Source organism: Cheilinus undulatus, linkage group 9, assembly GCF_018320785.1.
Source record: "Cheilinus undulatus linkage group 9, ASM1832078v1, whole genome shotgun sequence".
Lineage (NCBI taxonomy): Eukaryota > Metazoa > Chordata > Actinopteri > Labriformes > Labridae > Cheilinus > Cheilinus undulatus.
In genome coordinates, this window is record NC_054873.1 from 44625284 (window position 1) to 44645095 (window position 19812).

The following is a 19812-nucleotide window of genomic DNA, read 5'->3' on the forward strand; positions in this document are numbered from 1 at the left end:
TTTTCCTCAGTGCCCCATGGTACGGGCCTCAGCACAAGAAAAATCCTGTCTCTCATGATCACCCTTCACTGATTTCCTCAGTGGGTGACCAAAAATTGACTCTTATATTCCCAGTGACTTTTTTTTAAAGGAAGCTTTACCTCTCCTGGAGTTCTTTGGAAAATGCTGACCCTATTTTTGGGATGACAGCTAGCCTACCTGACGTTATGCGGCAAGTACTGTCAGTGTGCTAAGCTGGGCTAGTTAAGCAACAGCTGCACAGCAAATCTGATCGATGCATGTAGAGACAAATCAGTTCTAAACTTTCCCGTGTGGTGCACAAATGTTTCTGTATTGGTAAAGACAGCAGCAACCTTAGCTAGCACATTGCCATTGGATACTGTATATCCATACAAATCAGAGCTGCAAGCAAGGAGCATTTCCGCGGTCATTAATGTGTTAAGGGGCTGTTCGAAACCAGGATATCAGTGTTTCATAGATTTTTGGACATGGAGCTTGAAAACAGGATGTTCTTGGTCAAATCAGGATGTATGGTCACCCTACTCAATGTAAATATGGCTTCTCTGCCCCCACTTCATTCATGCTCTGTCCATTACGGAACAGCAACCTCTCCATCACTGCCCAGGTGATGGGAAAGTGGACTAAGGTGGCTTCATGCAAGGCACTGAACCCCCAACTGCTAACCCGCAATTTCCACATAGGATGACTGCGCCGCTCACCAAAGCGCCACAGGTTTGCTCTGACCTAAGGCTAGCAACCTCGCCCACTGGAAACGAGTCTAGAGCGCTGCGCTGCGCTGCGCTGCGCAGCCCTGATAAGCAGGAAGAGATCACGGGAGAACTGCGAGTTCACGCAGGAAAAGTATGTTAGCAGCAGACTGTTTTACCTTTGGGGTTTAATTTATCATCCTTTCCAGTATAAGTCCATGATATAATGGCTTCTGCCATTGGGTGAGTAGTTTAGGAAGTTAAAAGGTTATTTTTGCTTAAAGGATCTGTGGTTTTATGCAAATTCTTTGGCTAAATATCCCCAGAAGTTACCTTTTCCTCATCAATGGCACCGTTGTAGCTCTGTGACCCGCTGACCTCTCAGTGACCCTTTGCTCTCACTGCAGGATGAGATGTAATGTTGATGTAGTGACTGATTTATGATCGGGAGTCTGTGCATTGTGTTGTATTTTGAATGAACCAGATATTCTACACTTGTGATTTCATCTTCTGGAGCTTTCTGATTGACGTTTTGGCAGCAACCAGCGCTAATAATAGACCTGCAGCGTATCTCGAACGAAGCAGAGCGAAGTGTCGGTCCAGGCACGCTCCACTGTCAGTCTGAAATGCTGGTGGTGGAAATGTTCCTAGGCTAGAGAGGGAGCAATGTGCTCCGCAGTACGATTCGCTGGCAGTTGCGTCGTGTTCGCTGTATGTGGAAATTGAAGGTAAGGCACTCTTTCTTGAGCACCCTCCCACTCTGACATCTCTCCATTAGTCCATGTCCATAGGATAATGTGAGCATGTGTATGTGAGTATTCCTGGCCTTTGTGTGCGTTGCATGAAAAAAACAGCATAGAAACACTAATTTGGTATTCTTCTTCTCCCCCTTTTTCTTCTTACTCTTTGTACATGTTTGACATGACTGTTAAGTCTAACTGGGTAAGGATGCTCCCAGGTGTCTATTTCCCTTACTCGGCTAAGTTTGCATTTAAACTGCATTTAACTGATTAGTCTGATAAAGAGGAGAAAATGCTCAGAAAACAGTCAAATTTATTGATGCTGGTATGTTGAATAGAGTGTGGCGAAAGTTAGCGGCTAGCTCTGCCAGTCTATATTTCCTCTTTGCAGATTAATATCAAAATAATGTGGTCCATCATCACTGTGGTTGAGCAGTTATACATGAGTATAACCCTCAACAACCTACATACAACTCTATTTAATTTTGTTACTTCAAAACACTGCCATAAAGCACGGTTTCTGCAACAAACAAAACATAAATAATCTCATGTTTATGTCAGAGGAAGGCTCTGGCAATTAACCAAAGCTACAGTGACAACTAGTGGCAGGAGGCTTCATTGCAATTTAAAAAGAGCACTTGACTTGGATTTCAGGTCCAAAAATGATATATTATTATAATAACCGATTTGCAAATCTTGAGTGGGAGTGTTAGGCGGGCCTCTCCTAGTAATAGTGTTATTCTTTTTTTAATCCTAATGTTTCATGTGGATGGGGGGCTGCAAAATTAATTTGTTTTTCTGGGGGAGGCTCAGCCGTCTAACCATGTACATCCCTTATGGTGGTTTTGATTGTTTGCCTTACCAACAATGGGCTCCATAATTTCTATGGCTTTTCTTCTTTACACACATGTGCAAGGCCACCCTTAAAAAGGGAAAACTCTCTGGGGTTGAGTACAAACACATCATAGTATGAGGGAATGATGAGCATCTCCTATTGGTAAACTTAACAGTAACCGTTCATATAAAACAAATATGAAAGTGGAATCTATTGTTGCTTCCCCTGTGTTTAAAATAGTATTAACCTTTTTTCACAATGTTACCAACATGCGTGTCCAGTGAACTAAGCCAAGTAATGTCACACTGTGATCAGCCATGACAGGACCTGCACAAAAAATTGGGATTACCCTCAAATTCCACATACTCCACACAATGTGCATGCAAATCGCTCCCTTTGGATTCAATCGTTTAAATTCTATAGCATGCGCTAATCTCTGAAGTGTCATCCTCCTCTGCTTGAGTAACCTGCTGAGACTATTTTTAGCTGGGCTGCTGCCAAAACATGTCAGTCCACACGTAGAAGATGAAGCCAAAAACAGTTACGGAAATGCACAGTTAACATCAAAATACAAGAAAATGCCCGTAACTGTAAATCTCATTACTATATCAACATTATGTTCAATCAGAGGGTCACAGAGGTTACACAACACCATAGATCATGAGAAGTGAAATTTGGAGAAGGACATCGGATCTTAAGTGACATCACACATCCTTCCCAGGAAACATAAACCTTAATTACCTTATGTAATTACCCATGGTAGAGGCCAAAAATCATGATAAGATAAGAAAGAACAGCAAATCCACCTCAGAGAGGCAAAGTAATTAGTTATTAATTAAACTACTCTCACTCTGGACTCACTGTTATTGGTGTTCTTGTTGCAGGGCTGCACTCTGCATCACTACAAAAGCAAATCCAGTGGACAAGGGTGCCAAACCAAATTGTAGAGCCAAACTGCACATGCAATGTAACAGGCATGGAGTACCTGGAATTTAGGGGTTATAGCTCTATTTTTCAGGTCCAAAAGCTAATCAGAGTCAAGCTGAGGAGGTCTGAGGAGGCTAAAAATATCAGTACTGAGTCATCATACATGTGTATGCAATGAATGATATTATCACATTGAGGAGGGCCCCACAACTGAGTCTTTCAGGATCCCAGTCATTTTGGTGCACAACCCTGCACATGTGCAAAGTGACACAAAAAAAGATGCCACTCACTCATCAGGTGCCTCATGTCCTGTATTCACATTATCTTTTTGTGTTACCTCTCCCATTCATTAGCTTATAAAAGTCTCTCTTTTTATAAAGACTGGGACTGGATAATTCAGAGTGAGACTAATGGCAGTGTCTGATGTCATATAAATGACATTCAGTTTTTCCTGCTGAAAAAGAAAAACGTCCATACTTTAATGGAAGTAAAACCAACTTAAAGTAGAATATTATCCTGAGAGGTCCGAGCAGCTTTCCACTCTCTAATCCCTCCTTCCATCATGAGGACACGGCAGGGTTAACTCAGGCAGCATCGACGTCAAATTCACTTCTAGTTTGTGACTGTGTGTGGCCTTCCAGTGACCCGGGGCTGGTAGTTCTACCTCCTAACATTTGCAGATAGTAAAGATGGTTCAGAGGTGTCAGCCAAGAACATCACCAGGCAGAGTATGTTCCCCAGTAAAACTCCTCTGCTGAGTGCTCACAATCAACGACATAACATTTATTTAATAGCCTGCAGATAAACATGGGGTGTAGGGTTGCTTAAAGCTGCACCGCTGCTGCTGCAGGACCGGTTACTTAAAGAAACTGCCATCCTTTTAAAACAACAGTCAGGGTGATGGGGTTATTCTCCTACCTTGTTTAGTAGTGGAAATGTGCCTTTTCTCTCCTTTAACAGCTTATCCAGGTTGTATTTTGGGAAGTTCCTGTAAAAATGAAGATTAGAGTTAAATATAACAGCACACAGGTAAAATGTGTACATAGAAATTATTATTTAATGACCTTCAGAGCCTATTTAGTGCTTGAAGATTAAAAACAAAATTTTTGCTTTTGACTTCACCGATAGAGCATATTTAAACAAAATATTCAGCATGACAGCGTGAGTTACTGGGCTGTTTCATTTCATAGACACACTGATCAGGAAGCTTTTTATTTGCATTGCATAAACTACACTGACACCTTCTGGGCAATGTTCAGTCAGTGTGAGGAATAAAACACAAAGATATTTTTGCCTCTTAGAGTTGCTAGGATGGTTTCTAACACCACATGTAAACTACCAAAAGAATGGATTTTTAAATGTGAAAAATAATTACCTGGATAGTGATTACTTTTTCAGGTAGGGGGAGTTACATCAAATGGGCCAGTTTTTAGTAAATGGTCAATAAGAAATCCAAAAAACTGCCCTGAGATATGAGGGAGCTCCAGTGAGACTCCTCAGTATTGATATTGTTTTTATAAAACATGTTGGAGAGAAAATTTGCAGGACGGTTCAAACATGCACATCCAACCAAGGAGTTCAGGTGCTCAGTCAAAAGATCAACATGCAGCCCTTCTGCCCTTCATCACACTAAAATGACTACAAGAGCACAATATTGTCCAAAAAGAAGAGCATTTTTACAGGTTAAGTCTCTTAATTTTGCGCTCAAGTGCACAAGATTGATGCATTTAGCTTTTAAATGTGCATATTTGTCTCCAGGGGTAGCAGCTTGGCCTCCTGAAATCCTGTGGGAAACTTAAAAAAAAATGTGATGTCTGCCATCTTTTGATTATTTCATTGCAATCGTGATATATACCTTTTACATACATACATTTTTCAGACAGTTCTGTCCGTTAAATGTGGAAACTTATGGACTATTTAACCATCAGTGAGAGAACACCCTGCACTTTTAAAGCTCATACAAAAGGATGGGCAGGGCTGATGCAAGCTTGTCTCACACATAAGAGCACCTATTTCCAGTATTTTGCATTTTATGAGCAAAGTTGCTTTGCACAACATGCAACTTGATTTATGATTGTGCTACACTCTTTGTAAGACTGTTAATGTCTATTTATGCTATTGCAAAGTTGTGTGTAGGAAATATGTAATTTTCCTATTTACACATGTTTCAATCTACCAGAGACAATAGATGGAAAATCTCTATTGGATACAATCTGACATATTTACACTGTCAAGTCCAGGACTAGTATTGTCCATTTATGCACACTATTGCTTTAAAATATTTATTATTATTATTATTATTATTATTATTATTATTATTATTATTATATCATTTTAATGTGTCCCACACATAGATACTTACCAAGGGGTGTGCCACCCAGGTATATTTATGGATGTTAAATGGATTTGAGCTTGTATAGCACTTTTCTTGTTGTCTGACAACTCAAAGCGCTTTTACACCGCAGCTCACACCTACCCATTCACAACCTTTTACTCCACATTCACACACTGATGACAGAGGTTGCTACCAATCACATGATCCCAAATGACTGATGGAGGGCAGGTGAGGGGCAGCTATTAGGAATGAATGGGAATGGAGGAAAGTTAGTACTTTTAAGCTCTAAATGGACCTGTATGCTGCAATTACCATCAGAAAATTAACAGCTTAACTGATTAACCTGGCGTGGAAGCGATCAATATCACTAATTGCTCAGTCCTGCAGAACTTCTTGTGTCATCTAGTCAGATAAAGGGAGACAAGAGTCTCCTGGGCCACCTAATAAACCTGGGGCAAGTGACTGAGAGATGATGTGCCCTTCACAAACAAGTCTATGCTATGAAATGGCTTTTTTATGTGAGCCATGGTGGCTAGCTGCTGTTTGAGTGCCAGTTTCCTTTCCTCCATCCTTTGTTATTTAAACCACATTTAAAAAGCCAAACTGGCAACAAATAAAGAGCCAAACAGCCAGCTCAGCTCTGAGCTGAGCCAAATGATCTGGATCTCTTAAAAAGAGATGGATTCCCGTTGATGATGGACCTCAGCAGAGGAAACACTGGTAAGACCTGAGCTTAAACTGTACTGAACCAAACCAGACTGCTTTGTAGACACAGACCATACATGAGTGTTGTGTGACACCACTCATCCAGGCTTTAGATTGAGGCCATTTTTAATTGCCAATGAGTTTTAAACTTATTCCAGTACTTTCAGAACACAAAAGTAGTGTAATAATTAGTAATGTTTACATTTTTGCCCTTTGAATGCTTGGATTAGTCGTAAATCGTTCAAATCATAGTCTTTTGGTTGCATTTCTCTTCGTAGAAATCCCGTCTTGGGGTGTTCTCTGCTGTGTGACATCTTCTGAAAAGAACCCATACACATTTACACGCCATCAACGCCGCAGTGAGGGTTAAATGCCTTGCCCAAGCACACACTGACATGTGTCTGCAGGATCTGGGGATCAAACCCATGACCTTGTTTTGTTAAAAGGATCCACATATAATCACCATCCATGCCTGAGAGAGATGTCCTTTTATAAATAAATATATTATTTCATGAATGAAGTGTCATGTTAGAAATTCAGCTTCATAACTTTTGTTTTCATGTTTGTTTCCGCAGCTGTTTGCTGCCAATATCTTCCTGCACTCCATGATGGAACCAAGTCTTCATATGCATGATGAGGGATGCATGATACTTGATTTTGCTGATATTTGATATGTTGATGGGCTGCATGGCGGCGCAGGGTTTAGCGTTGTTGCCTCACAGCAAGAAGGTCCCTGGTTCACTTCCCAGTCAGGACCTTTCTGTGTGGAGTTTGCATGTTCTCCCCGTGTATGCATGGGTTCTCTCTGGGTACTCTGACTTCCTCCCAACACCAGACATGCTTGTTAGGTCAATTGGTGACTCTAAAATTGGCCGTAGGTGTGAATGTGAGCATGCCTGGTTGTCTGTTTATATGCCAGCCCTGCCATTGACTGGCAACCAGTCCAGGGTTTACTGTACTAAATTCATTTTAGCCTGTACTGATGTATAAATGTAGTTCAAAACAGTCTAAAAAACAAACCTTACAGTTGAAGGGGATGGGGATGAACAAAAACATAGACAGTCTTATATTTAATAAACCTGTTGGTATAGATGAGCAATATAAAGCCAGGGTAAATGTTGTAAATATGAGCATTAACTTTCCTATCTGCTGATATAGGTAATGAACATTTTTAAGCTAATATCTGTCCATACTGATATCATGCTGATAATATTGTGCATCCCCTGCTGTGATTATGAAATATCAAGTGAAACATTTCAGTAGGTGGGCCATGATATTTAATACAACGTACTGCTGATTATTGTTGTCAAAAGAGCAAAAACAGGAGCCCCTCTCAGTCACCAGGTATAGTCTCAGTCCAGGGTAAACACTGGATATGATATGGTAACGCTGAAGAAGACTGCTGATACGGTCTGTGCTGCAGCTCAGCTGCCATTCCTCCACTCTTTCTCTCTTTTCTCTGTCTTTCTCTCATCTTTCTTCTCTATCTTTCCCTCTTCTTTCTGTCCTGCCATTCTGATAACAATACATTTAAAAAGGACTATTATAAGGATTCTACGGAGACATTTCTGGATCTATAGACCTGATTTTATAGTCTCTTTTTTCTTTTAGAATGATAGAGTCAACATGTATGTGGTCAATTTTATATGACTGGTTGAGCTGAAATGGACCAGTGTCTGACCTGACTTCTTTTCACACAACCAAACATTTCTTTTTAGATTTTTAACCCTCTATTTTAAAAGAACTTGTAAATTAACTAATGCCAGTATTTTTGCTTTGCTGGTGAACTAAAAGAAAAATGGTCTGTTCTTATTTGTAGAGTCCATTTTTCTCTGCCATGCTCACTTTCTGCTCTATTTCCCTTTCTTACTTCTTATAATACTGACCCTGCCAAGTTAGACCCTCAGGCCAATTAAAGATATTGTTCATTGTCAAAAAGGGGCTACAGCATCAACTCCAGATCAGTCATTAAGATTAAAAGTACAGTTTTAGATTGAAAGAGCCATGATATTAGACCCATTTTAGCTGGTGGCCCATTTAAGTGATTTTATCTTACCTTAGAAATAATAAACATACCTCCATTAGACAGGAAGCCACCTGGATTCAACTTACCATTAAAAAATGCAGCTTTGTAAGCACATGAGAATTTCGTGGTCTGTTCATTTCTCCAACAATGCAAAGCTACAGTGTAACAAAAGAAACGACATTTAAATGACTAAACCTACCTCCTCTCTGATGATTTGTTCGGCGCACTCATGATGAGATAAGTCAGCAGGGTGCCAGTGTTGACGCGGTCATGTGCCACATGCCAAACAAAGTGGCATGCCCAGCTCTCAGCTGACTGCCTGCGTGCCTCTGAGCGTCACAACCAGCGGCTTATCCCCAACACAATGTCTGTTAAACTGACCACAGTCAGTCCTCATTGACAGTTAAAGGCTCTCTGTTTTTCTGACGCGGCTTTCAGCCAGGTGCACGCGTGATTGGCTGCGCGCGCGCATGGATGCCAGGGAGGGGGAGAGGCACAGAGCGCGAGACAAAAGGAAGAGAAGACACCCGCTGTGCTATACATTTCTCACATAGCTTAATGATGGAGGTCATGATTGCTACGAAAAGTCTTTAGTGAATAAAATTTAATTATAAAGATTTAAACTCTTTAATGTATATAATTTGATTTGTTTTATAACTGAACTGTTACGTTTTCATTTAGAAGTTGTGAAAAATTGTTTTAATATATTTTTGTTACTGTCGTGTTCCTTGCACTCTTTTATGAATACTTTTATATAATAAAAATAAAGAAAATAGTAATGCGCATGCAGAAAGTATGACTTATCAGTCTACCTGTGATTTAAAGCTGAAACACTGAAGTAGAGATGGGCGAGCCCTTAGTGTATAACCTGTAATGGATATATGATGAATCTTTTATGAGGGATTTGTCTCTGTATTGTGAAATGAAACTCTCCTTTATCCCCTTAAAGTCCAGCAGAGCTCCCCTGATGGCTCACAGGATACTGAATACTGAGAATGATACTGTCCAGTCAGATTACTGAAGAGAAACCAACACACTGAGTGTCAAAGTGTGTCTGAAATATCATTATTTTGTTATTATCATAACCAATAATTATTGCATGTTCTTTAAATATTTTGATTGGTAAATCTACTACCTCTCAGCCAAGATGTTGTTTTTTTAAGCCAACATTTTGACTTGTTCGAATATGGAAACAACCCAGATAATCATAACATTTAAATACACTGTTAGCTGAGTCAGGTTGGAAAAGAATAAGAGTAGAAATGAGCCACCATTTATCATAAAATCTTTACTCTGCCTAACAAAATTTTACAGATATGCTATAAGGTACATTATACCATGGTCTTGGTGAATACTCAATTCTGACTGGCTCTGGAAGTTCCACTGGTGTCCATTAGCTTCTCATATATGAACACTCATAGAACTGCTCCAGTAGTTTTGGTCAAAATTTTTTTTTACACAAATTAATGAAATTTTTTTATTACATTTTTTAAAAAGTTGATCAGTGATCAATTTCAGGAGAAAGTAGTTGGATTTAAGAAATGTTCATACTTTTATTGGAAATCAAATAATTTAAATTTAATGAAATAAGGGCTGTCAGCATTTATACATTTAATCAGATTAATTATGGTCCACAATTAGTGCATTAATTGTTTTCTCAGTCATGAATAATTGCATGCTTTATTGTCTCTTTAGGCAAAATTTGCACTACAATAAGTCCACCACGTGTCCTTTCTAAAGGATATACAGTGCTTAACAAATTTATTCCACCACCCAAAGTAAGGTTTATGCCACAGCTGTCCTAAATTAACAGCACTGGTAATTACCAAAATCATTTTTTATGTTTCTGCAATGGTTAATAAACCAATATGTAGAACCCAAATGAATGTAGAACCCTCTTTAACCCAAATGATATTTTTAATGCTAAAATATAATTACTATTGTTATCCATGAATTTTCAAATTTACTGATTTACAAAGAAACTGAAAAAATAGTAAAGCACATTATTATTTCTTGATTAATATGTCATATTATAATTATTTACTTGCATTCCTGAACAGAAAAATGAGTTTTAGTGGTTGAATATTATGCTTGATTTTTTTGTGACTTCTTAGAGAAGCCCAGTGAGCCGGCTCAAATTTGGGTGAATTCAGTTTGAAATCCCTCATTCCTGTTCAAAATGGTAAAACGTGGAGAGCTCACTAAAAAATGAACGAGTCCGCATTAAAGATGCTGGATGGTCTCTGAGACAAATATGACAGGTGGTCTAATAAATTTGTTAAGCACTGTATGTCTATGATTTATAGCACACTTTTAGAGCAAACACAGTCTTCCTTGGCAATTACATCAAAATGGAACGGAGACTGCCCTGAACCAACTATCAGAGTTTGGAAAAAAGACGTCTTGTGTATCACAAAATCTAAATGATATATTAACAAACTCATACTTCATCCATCTGACTTATTAAACTCCCATACAGTGTTTTAGGATGAGCATCGATCAGTCTCCAAATTGTTCTCTGTGATTTAAACCAAGTGGGGACATTTCTATATATTATGTTGGCGTGTCCTCCAGTTAGAAAATTTTGGGAACAAAATAGCTGCGCTTCTTTCTGAACCATTTGCAGTCAGTTACTTGTTCTCCTGAATTTATGCTTTTGAATGATGACTCTGGGCATAATCTCAACCAAACACAAAGGTTGTTGTCTCTGGCAGCGTGCACTGCAGCTGAAAAGATGTTAGCAGTTAGGTGGAAACCACCACACACTCTCTCTATACAGCAGTGGACAAATTCATTGATCAATGTCTTGATAATGAAGCTTTCAGTTGCTATGATAAACCTGGCAGATAGTGTTGTGATTGAAAATCAAGTTTGGGCATTGACCGCTGTAAGATCTATGGTGTTATGTTGCTATTAATACTTACATTTTTTTTTCTTATCTTTGTCCTTGTTATTCAGTTGAAATATGGAGTAATTAATTCATTTTTGATGTATTGTAAAGATGTCTTTTGAATTAGATACTGCAGAGAAAGACCCACGGGGAAGGGAAGGGCTTGGGATTTTGAAACTAAGAAGAATAGGTAGTTGCAGGTTTGTAAAGTTTTTGAGTAACGCTGTTAATTGTAATTATGAATTCATGATATGTTACTGGTACATGAGGATGTACATATGCCTCTGTTAAAAATGAATAAAAAATAATAATAAGTCCACTAGTGCCCCTGAATGTCTCATTTCAGTTTAAAAACTCACAGAAGGCTCAGCAGACAGGACAAATGTCATCTGATATATAACATTTACCCTTTTACTATTCCCTTATTTCCTTTTCAATCCATAACAAGTTTCTTTTTACATGGTTAAGTTCATGTCATTATCTTAGATCTCTGAGTTCCAGCTCTGTATCCAAACAGGAAGTCAGTTTTAAGACAGTACATAAATCCAAAATGAAACAAAAAGTTTGAAATGCAACAAATTGGAACTGAAACTGTATCAGAAAGGTTGGATTAATCATGACTGACTCCAGAAATTCAAAGAAAAATGAAACTGTGTCCTGAATCTCCACATATTTAACACAAAAAAGACATCATAAATTGCACCCATCGACTCTAACAATGTGTTTTATTTAGAGCAACATTGCAGCACCAGTCAGAGGCAACATTCAGACATCACTTGATCTGTGCACACAGTGAATGGTAGAACAGCTTTAGTTTTTCACCATCAGCTTATTAAGTGACCAGCTTATTATTCTGCAGTGATGAAATGTAGCACCATTTGAACTGAGAACATGATGAACAGTCGACTAAAGTAAAGAAGCTGGAGAACAACACAGGAGGTCTCTGACCAGATTTAAAGGTCTGCTTTGTGCAGAAACATTTAAATGTTTAAGAAGTAAAGCAGTGATTATTTAAACTCACATCAGTCAATTACCACAGTGTATAGACACTGCTTGTAGTTACATCATTAAAACATAGAAAAATAACTAATTAGTAATTGTTAATCTGTTAACTTAGAGGAATTTTCACCCAACTCAATGTGTTCAGTATCAAACATGTAGGCCTAGCTGTTTTTAAGGGTTTTCAAGGTTTTCCTCATCCCAGATGAGATCAAAATCCTTGACTGTGTCTCAGTTAAGCTTCCTGAGTTACTATTTAATTTTATCCTACTTAAAGCTCCTGTGAGAAGTTTTTAACTGTTTATGAAGCAGAATGAAAGTAATACCAGACAAAACAGAAGGAAGTGGGGGGTAGCCAAGGATAGCTGGGATAAGAGGAAAGTTAGTACTTAACAGCTCTAAATGAATCTGGATGATGCAACTGTAAGGTTTTTTTACATACATTGATAATGATCCCTACCCTCTACAAAGAAAAAAAAGATTTTATTCCCACAGTTGGCAGCGATAAATATCACTAACTATTCAGTTCTGCAGACCTTCTAGCATTGTCCAGTCCGATAAAGAGAGATAAGAGTCAAGGGGAGTCTTGTATTGAGCTAAGAGGCTAGCTGAACCCCTTGGATATACACAAAATCCTCATTAGTCACAAACATGCTTTTAATTGAAACAGGGATGTGCTATCAACTGGATACCAGTGATGATGTACTGTTCATGAATGAGCTGGCTCTATGAAACGGCTCTTTTATGTTAGCAACAGTAGCTAGCTCCCATTTGATTGCCAGTTTCCTTTCCTCCATGTATAGTTGTTATTTAATCTGAATTTAAAAAGTCAAACTGTTACGAAATGAAAAGTTGTTTGGGAGCCAAACAAGCAGCTCTACTGAGCTGAGCCAAATGATCTGGATCTCTGGAAAGAGACGGATTTACCGTCATAACAAGTGACACTGGACAGACATCAGCTGAGGAAACACAGGCAAGATCAGTACAATGTGCTGAGCTGTGGCAAACTGCACTTAATCAAACCACTTTGTGGAACTGGACCACACATTAGTGTTCGCTCATCTAGGCTTTAGATGGAGGTTTATATCATTCCTGTCTGCTGCCGTTTTACTGGGAATTTTGACAAGGTTGTTTTTTTAAATTTGCTTGAATCTTTCACTACTTTTGGGACACAAAAGTAGCTAAAGAATAAGTGATGTTTTTATTTTTTGCAATTTGAATGTTTGGCAAAGTCATGAACTTCTCAAACCATGGCTTTTTTGGTAGTGTTTCTCCATGCAGGGATCCCTTCCTGCCCCCCATCAGGAGTTCTCTGCTGCTACAAAGAACCTATAGGCAAACTGTTATCATCCAATGGAGTTTCTACATTGGAAACAAAAAACTTTGCAATTGCAAAGTTTCAATTCTTGCTGTAGTGGTGAAACATCTTTTTTTGAGTCTGTAAGATCTCAGTTTAAAAATAAGCCGCATTATATAGAAATGGTCACTTTTTAAGTCCTATAAGTGCAGAAATTATACATTTTGTTTCGTTAAAGAAAACGATAACTTTTTTGTCATAATACACTTGTAGAGGATAAGGTCAGTTCAGAGACATTTGGCCACATGGGGGTGCCAAATGAAAAAGTTAAAAAAGTTTGTCACAGGAGAATTAAGTGGCATTAATTTGCTGATCCAATTATTGAAAACCAATCAGAACACCAACATGGAAGCCATTTCTTTAAGCCAGGGTGTTAAGATAAACATCTATTGTTAGACTGTAAAACCACACTTGGATTTAATTTAAAGATATAGAACAATTCAGCTGGAATTTGACCTATTTTCCTATGGAACCTTCCAGATTTCACATCAGGAAATTTGAACACTTTCCTTCAGAGAGAGACAGAATGAGTAAGAGGCCACATGGTTCTGATTTTCTCTGCTGACTGGCCGTAGAAACGCAGAGCGAGTTTGTGAGAGAGTAAGAATGCACTGAAAGGAGGAAGAGGGCTGTAAAGCAATGACATGACATTAATAAAAAGGCTTGGGTTTTGCTTCATTTCCTTCTGAGACATTCAGAGGACAGCTTTGGTGCAAACCCTGTTCACCTCTCCTCTGCTTCACCATCATCATCCTCTGCTTCATCGCTCCACAACAACAGACAGAGAAGCAGAAAGAAGCACTCAGATCTTTGGTTGATTTTCTGTAGGTTTGTTAGATTGTCCTTTAAAGGGTTTAGCGTTAGCACCGACTGTGAGACAGGCCTTAAAAAGAGGAGGTAGCCAATGTAGGAGTAAAAAAAGGTCAGAATTGATCCTGGATCTGTGATGAGAGCAGATTGAGAAGTGTGCTGATGTCTGAGGTTGTGATATGGTCAGGCTGAGGTCAGGGTTGATCTGGGAACAAAGAGATAAAAAAACTTCAGGATTTGTCCAAAATGAGGATTTAATTATGGCTCAAAGTGTCCTAAAACATACTTTATCCCTGCAGATGCTTGTGATGATGTTTTTCATAGCCGACTGCGTTGTTAGAACCGGTACCTGTCATTGAAAAAACATCTTAATATCAGGCAGATTGGTGCAATTTGTGGGTTAATCATAGTGCTGGTTCTCTAGTTTCTCCACATTACCTCACTTACCCAAGTAATCCTTGTAGTCCTTGAAGTATTTGTGCCTCAGACCACGTCCATCTGAAGATAAAAAGGCCATAATGACATTGAATCTTCACATCCTACAATTACCACTTATAATTCTTGCTAAGAAGAACATAAAGTACAAAGAAGGAAGTCTCTGATCTTTAGATTCTTATATTTCTGCCAACAGCTCCAGGCAAACATCATAAATTGAGTTGGTCTTCTGTGCTGCTAGGTCATTCCAATTTGTATATTATTTATGAACCTATTAATAGGAGAAACTTGGCATCTGACAGTATGTGATCTGCCAAAAGAGAGCCAGCCAGGCTCGAAGACAGCTGCTGGCACTGCCAAGCTTCCTGTCTCCTTCTCCTGGTGCCTGAAATGAGGTAAACACTTTAAGAAAATCAGGCTGATTCTAGGACAGATTTACAACTTCCAACCAAAGTCAGTCAGATTTTTGTGGTGCAGTGAATTATTCCAAGAGTGATTTTACTCTCCCCAATTGGAAGATGATCAAGGCAGCCCCCAGTTTGAAATTGTAAATATTTAAAGTGTTCAATGTTAAGAATCAGAAATCCTGTGTTATGGGGGAAAACAGAGGACAGCCAAGCTAGTACTTGGTGGATTGCCATGTGGAAGAGAGTGATATTAACTTTGCAAAGCAGATGGATTTGCCCGTTTCTCTGTTCTCACTGGCGAATCCATCTTGCAGAGCTCCCATCTGAACAGTTTGGGCCTGGTTAGAAAGTGACAGGACCAGCGCGCTGGTAGTCCAGTGGCTAAGGCGCGCAGCATGTACACAGGCGACCAGAGTTCGAATCCGGCCCGTGGCACTACTTCCTGCATGTCTCTCCCCGCTCTCTTCCCTGTTTGCGACTCTATCCACTGTCCCCTCTCTAAAAAAGGCACGAAAAAGCCCAAAAATAAATCTCACAAAAAAAATTGACAGGACCAATCAGCGATGAGGGGCAGTACTTTCCGGTGTGGCAGAGTCATGACGTAAGCAAGAGACCTGTGCAATTACGGTGGAGCACAATAGCGTGGTTGCTGCTAAAGCATAAGTTTTATCAGAACTTGACGACATTTCTTCATTAAAAGAGGAACAAAAAACAGCTGTGAGTTAATTTCTTTTCAAAAACGACAAAAGTCATGTACTGACATGTCTATAGTCACCATTGTTCGCGTTATGCAATTCTCTGTGAAGTTTACTCCTTGGTAGCAGTAGCGGCTACCCCACGTGTTTTGTTGCTCTGATTGGCTCATAAAGATGTGACATACAGAACGTTCATCCAATCACCCTCATCCAAGTTTATTTAACAGGCTCCGCCCTTTCCCAAACGCCGTCTATGGAAGGTTAACCAGATGGATGTGTGAAACAAATCCATCTGGCATGTCAGGTTAGAGTGATATCCAATCAGGAAGAAAACTGGCTGAAGGAGGAAGCACAACAAACACAGCCATGGTGAAAACAGTGAACATTAAGCTTAAGACCAATGTCTCTACTGCAGTTGATGTAGCAGTTAGCTAACAGCTAGCTGTATTCAGCCTCTTTACTCTCAAGTTGTGTTTGACTGTGACATTTGGAGTTTAGAGAGTGTAGACTCTGGTTGTTGATGAATGAATCTATTAGTGTGTGGTGGGCTGAGCTGGCTGTCTTGTTGAACACCCTGCACTAGAAAAACAGAACTGTTGAAGTGTTGCTTTCATGTAGGCTCTCTCACACTCGCCAGCTGCCTGGTTGCCAAGCTTAACAGGAGCACAGTCTTTGGAGGGAAGCTCCATTAAGACCAAATAAAAAAAGAGATTAGTTTAGGCAGTGTTTCTCAAGCTTTTTTCTATCAAGGCACCCTTTAAAATTGTGAAAAATCTCAAGTCACCCCAGTCAAAATGTTTTAATTAAAGGTAAACATTCTATATCCCTATGAGTACGGAAGTGCTCATGTGGTATCGGTATAAAGAAGATAAATCTCCCGCTGGCTTGCTCCATCCATGCCCAGGCCCACTTGCGTATGTACTCAGTCTGAATGCATGTATGCATGTAGCTGGTTTACAAGCCTGCCAAGGAGGAGAAAGAAGAAGCTACCATGGCAACCACCTGGGTCATGACCTGAGCGAAGATTGTTTTCACGAGGCAAAAAAAAAAGTCCATCCTGCTACCATGAGAGTTTTCAAAATCACTTTTTAAGAAGCCATCTACGCTCTTCTACATGTAGCTCAGAGGATTAAATGGGCTTGCCTTGCTCAGATAAGTTTATGAGGTGACAGGAGACTTTTATTGCCTTTGCATCCTCTCACCAAGTCCAACTTGTGTTCGTTCATAAGGTTAGTCATAACAGACTGTTTGTTGACTTGACTCTGATGATTTCCCCCTTGAGTTTGTTGAGTGTTAAACACCAGGACATGTTAGTGTTTTGTGGATATTTGTCAAGACCTTGCACATGTAGCTGATTAAAAAGTGTGTATTAAATTCTTGAAAGCCAAATTGAAACCACAAGGCTGTAATTTTATATACCAGAGTTGCCGCGTTGCTTGATGCACTGTCCTCTGTTAGGGATGCCAGCAGCTGGGTTTCCTAGGTTAAAGATGTGGCACTCGTATCCTGTGGGACAGTGGAGAGGCTCATCTCCATCCTCTGTGGTGCTGCAGGCCTCAGCTAGAAAATAAACACACAAATTACTAACATGAAGGAAACCACAGCTGTTCTTTATCCATACCTGGGTCCCTATAATGTGAAACCATCCAGATAAGATCTCCAATAATGATTATAGACTTCCTATATAGTAAGTCTCACGAACTTTTATGAGACAAAAATGAGATAATTACAAGGTCGTAGTAGTATTGTCTTTTTTTTCTGATTATGTTCTCCTTAGAGTCCCTTAAGATATAAAAAACAGACCTAAAAAGACACAATAAAGACAAAATGAGATTCCTTTTTGCTATGGGCTGGCTCTTCAACAGTCATCTTCAGATTCTAGTGGGGGATTTCACTCAGACTGCATCCATTTTTTATAGTCTTGGTTTGTACTCACCCTGCAGGACCTCTTCAGGTCCATCCAACAGCCAGCCATTGCCCCCCAACCAACGAGGCTTAGGCTGCACCAGCCAGTCCAACACTGTTCACAAACACATGTATACACAAATCTGAGAAATACTAATAAATATTTTTCATGAAGAGTTTGTTTAAAGTCATTTAGGACTAAGTTTTTACTGTCTCTGAATCCTTATTCCCAACAGTCCTGCTCTGACCTGGTGGTGGCTGGACAGACTCCAGGCAGGCGTAGATGCAGCCGTTGTAGCAGCACCGTTTGTGGCGTTCACACTCAGAGTCCGAGCGGCAGCCCGGCACCTCACACGCTCTCTCTGGCAGCATCTGTGGTGGTGGTGGGCACCGGTCATTCTTCTGATGCTGTGTGGACTGGGGGTGGTTCTGGTACTCATAGTCCTGGGAGAGAGATCAAGAAACAAATATCAGATAGATGAATGAGAGTTTAGATGTGGTGTGTTAATACCACACAGGGAGCCCACTATTTAATGAGTCCTTATATAAACAGATGTTTGTAGCGGTTTTTGGAAAATAAAAAGCTGCTAATGGTTCCAGTATGAGACTAAAAATGATCAGCAGCAGGGGATCACCTATAAAAACTTAGATGATGATTAAACATGGATGCTAAGCAACATGGAGCACCATAAAACAAATAAATGTTAAGGTAGGCTTGGTTCTGTAGACTGTATACAATTTTAATTCATGCTGCTTAATCTACAATATGTGGAGATTTTGCAGTACAATGTCTATATTCATTAAAAAAATCAATGTTTTGTGGTTTTTATTTTAGTTTTAGACACGACTTGTTTATTATTGCCATGGAACGACTGGGTGTTACATGAAAGTCTGCTCCATGTGGTGGGAGCTGCTAATGGAAGCTGTTGCTGCATCTCATTCATGTTTAGCCCTGATGAACCACAATTATTTCCTGCCATTGTTCGGGAGTTTGGTAAAACCCAGGTCATCATGACTGTGCATTTTCTAGGTCAAATAGAGACAGGACCGATGATCAGTGCAGCAACCTCCACAGATTTCACATAACAAGGTAGAAAAGCTGTAAATATTGCAGAGAGATCCCAGAATGCTTTGTGAGTAGCACTAACCAGGACTAACACTTTTAACAATTTTTTTCCCCTCATTATGTGAAATTTGCTGAAACCAGCGCTCATCTCTACTGGAGTTAATTGTTTTGATTGAGAGACCCTAGATCAGGGGTTTTCAAAGTGTGGGAGAGTGAGCCTCCCCTAAGAAGAAATTATTAATTCGGTGGACCCCCACCCACAAAAAGGATTCAAATTGAAAAAAAAAAAAAAAATTAAACAACAACATTCCAAACATTTATGTCTAATCTTTAAACATTTTTAACATTAATATATTTTGGATATTTTGGTTTGCAATTGTACTTAAACATCTGCCTTTCCCTCTTATTTGGTCATAATGCCATTAAATACCCTTTTTTCATATTTTTTGTCCATTTTACAACTTCTTTTTGTCTCTTTTCCCCATTTTTCCCACTTTCATCCCATTTTGTCCCTTCTTTACCTTTTTGCCCATTGAAGCTACCTTTCATCATTAAATAACCCTTTTTCACTTTTTTTAACTCATTTCTGCAATGTCTTTTTTTCACTTTTTCCCATTTTTTACCACTTTTCTCCCATCTTTTGCCCTTTTCCCCCCAATTTTTGCCCTTTTTCCCAATTTTTTTTCCACTTTTTCCCAATTTTTACCACTTTTCTCCCATTTTTGGCCCTTTCTTCCCCAATTTTTGTCCTTTTTCACATTTTTTTTGTCACTTTTTCCCAGTTTTTACCATTTTTTCCCATATTTTGCCCTTTTCCCCCAATTTCTGCCCTTTTTCACATTTTTTTTGCCACTTTTTCCCAATTTTTGTCACTCTTATCCCATTTTTTGCCCTTTTTTTAAAAACAATTTTTTGCCACTTTTTGCCAATTTAAACTACCCTTTGCCATTACATACCACTTGCTTCATCTTTT

The 19812-nt window shown here is 39.3% G+C and overlaps 2 protein-coding genes across 3 annotated transcripts in view; both read right to left on the bottom strand.

Moving 5' to 3' along the window:
• dyrk4 (dual-specificity tyrosine-(Y)-phosphorylation regulated kinase 4) overlaps positions 1 to 8516 on the bottom strand; it is a 70045-nt gene extending 61529 nt beyond the window's left edge. Inside the window, exons 1-2 of the mRNA XM_041794767.1 lie at positions 8475 to 8516; positions 4128 to 4197 (exon numbers count right to left, since the gene is read on the bottom strand). Coding sequence (XP_041650701.1) covers positions 4128 to 4197; positions 8475 to 8506 — 102 coding nt within the window. The 5' untranslated portion in view covers positions 8507 to 8516. The remainder of the gene's footprint in view (positions 1 to 4127; positions 4198 to 8474) is intronic.
• A 3406-nt stretch (positions 8517 to 11922) lies between these two features.
• wfdc1 (WAP four-disulfide core domain 1) overlaps positions 11923 to 19812 on the bottom strand; it is a 28256-nt gene continuing 20366 nt past the window's right edge. Inside the window, exons 2-7 of one of the 2 annotated variants that reach the window (XR_005992320.1) lie at positions 18022 to 18217; positions 17805 to 17888; positions 17288 to 17428; positions 14770 to 14829; positions 14618 to 14680; positions 11923 to 14536 (exon numbers count right to left, since the gene is read on the bottom strand). Coding sequence is in view for 1 of the 2 variants with exons in the window: in XM_041794886.1 (XP_041650820.1) it covers positions 14619 to 14680; positions 14779 to 14829; positions 17288 to 17428; positions 17805 to 17888; positions 18022 to 18217 (534 nt within the window). In the remaining variant the exon portion in view is untranslated. The remainder of the gene's footprint in view (positions 14537 to 14617; positions 14681 to 14769; positions 14830 to 17287; positions 17429 to 17804; positions 17889 to 18021; positions 18218 to 19812) is intronic. The other variant, XM_041794886.1, reaches the window with a different exon arrangement.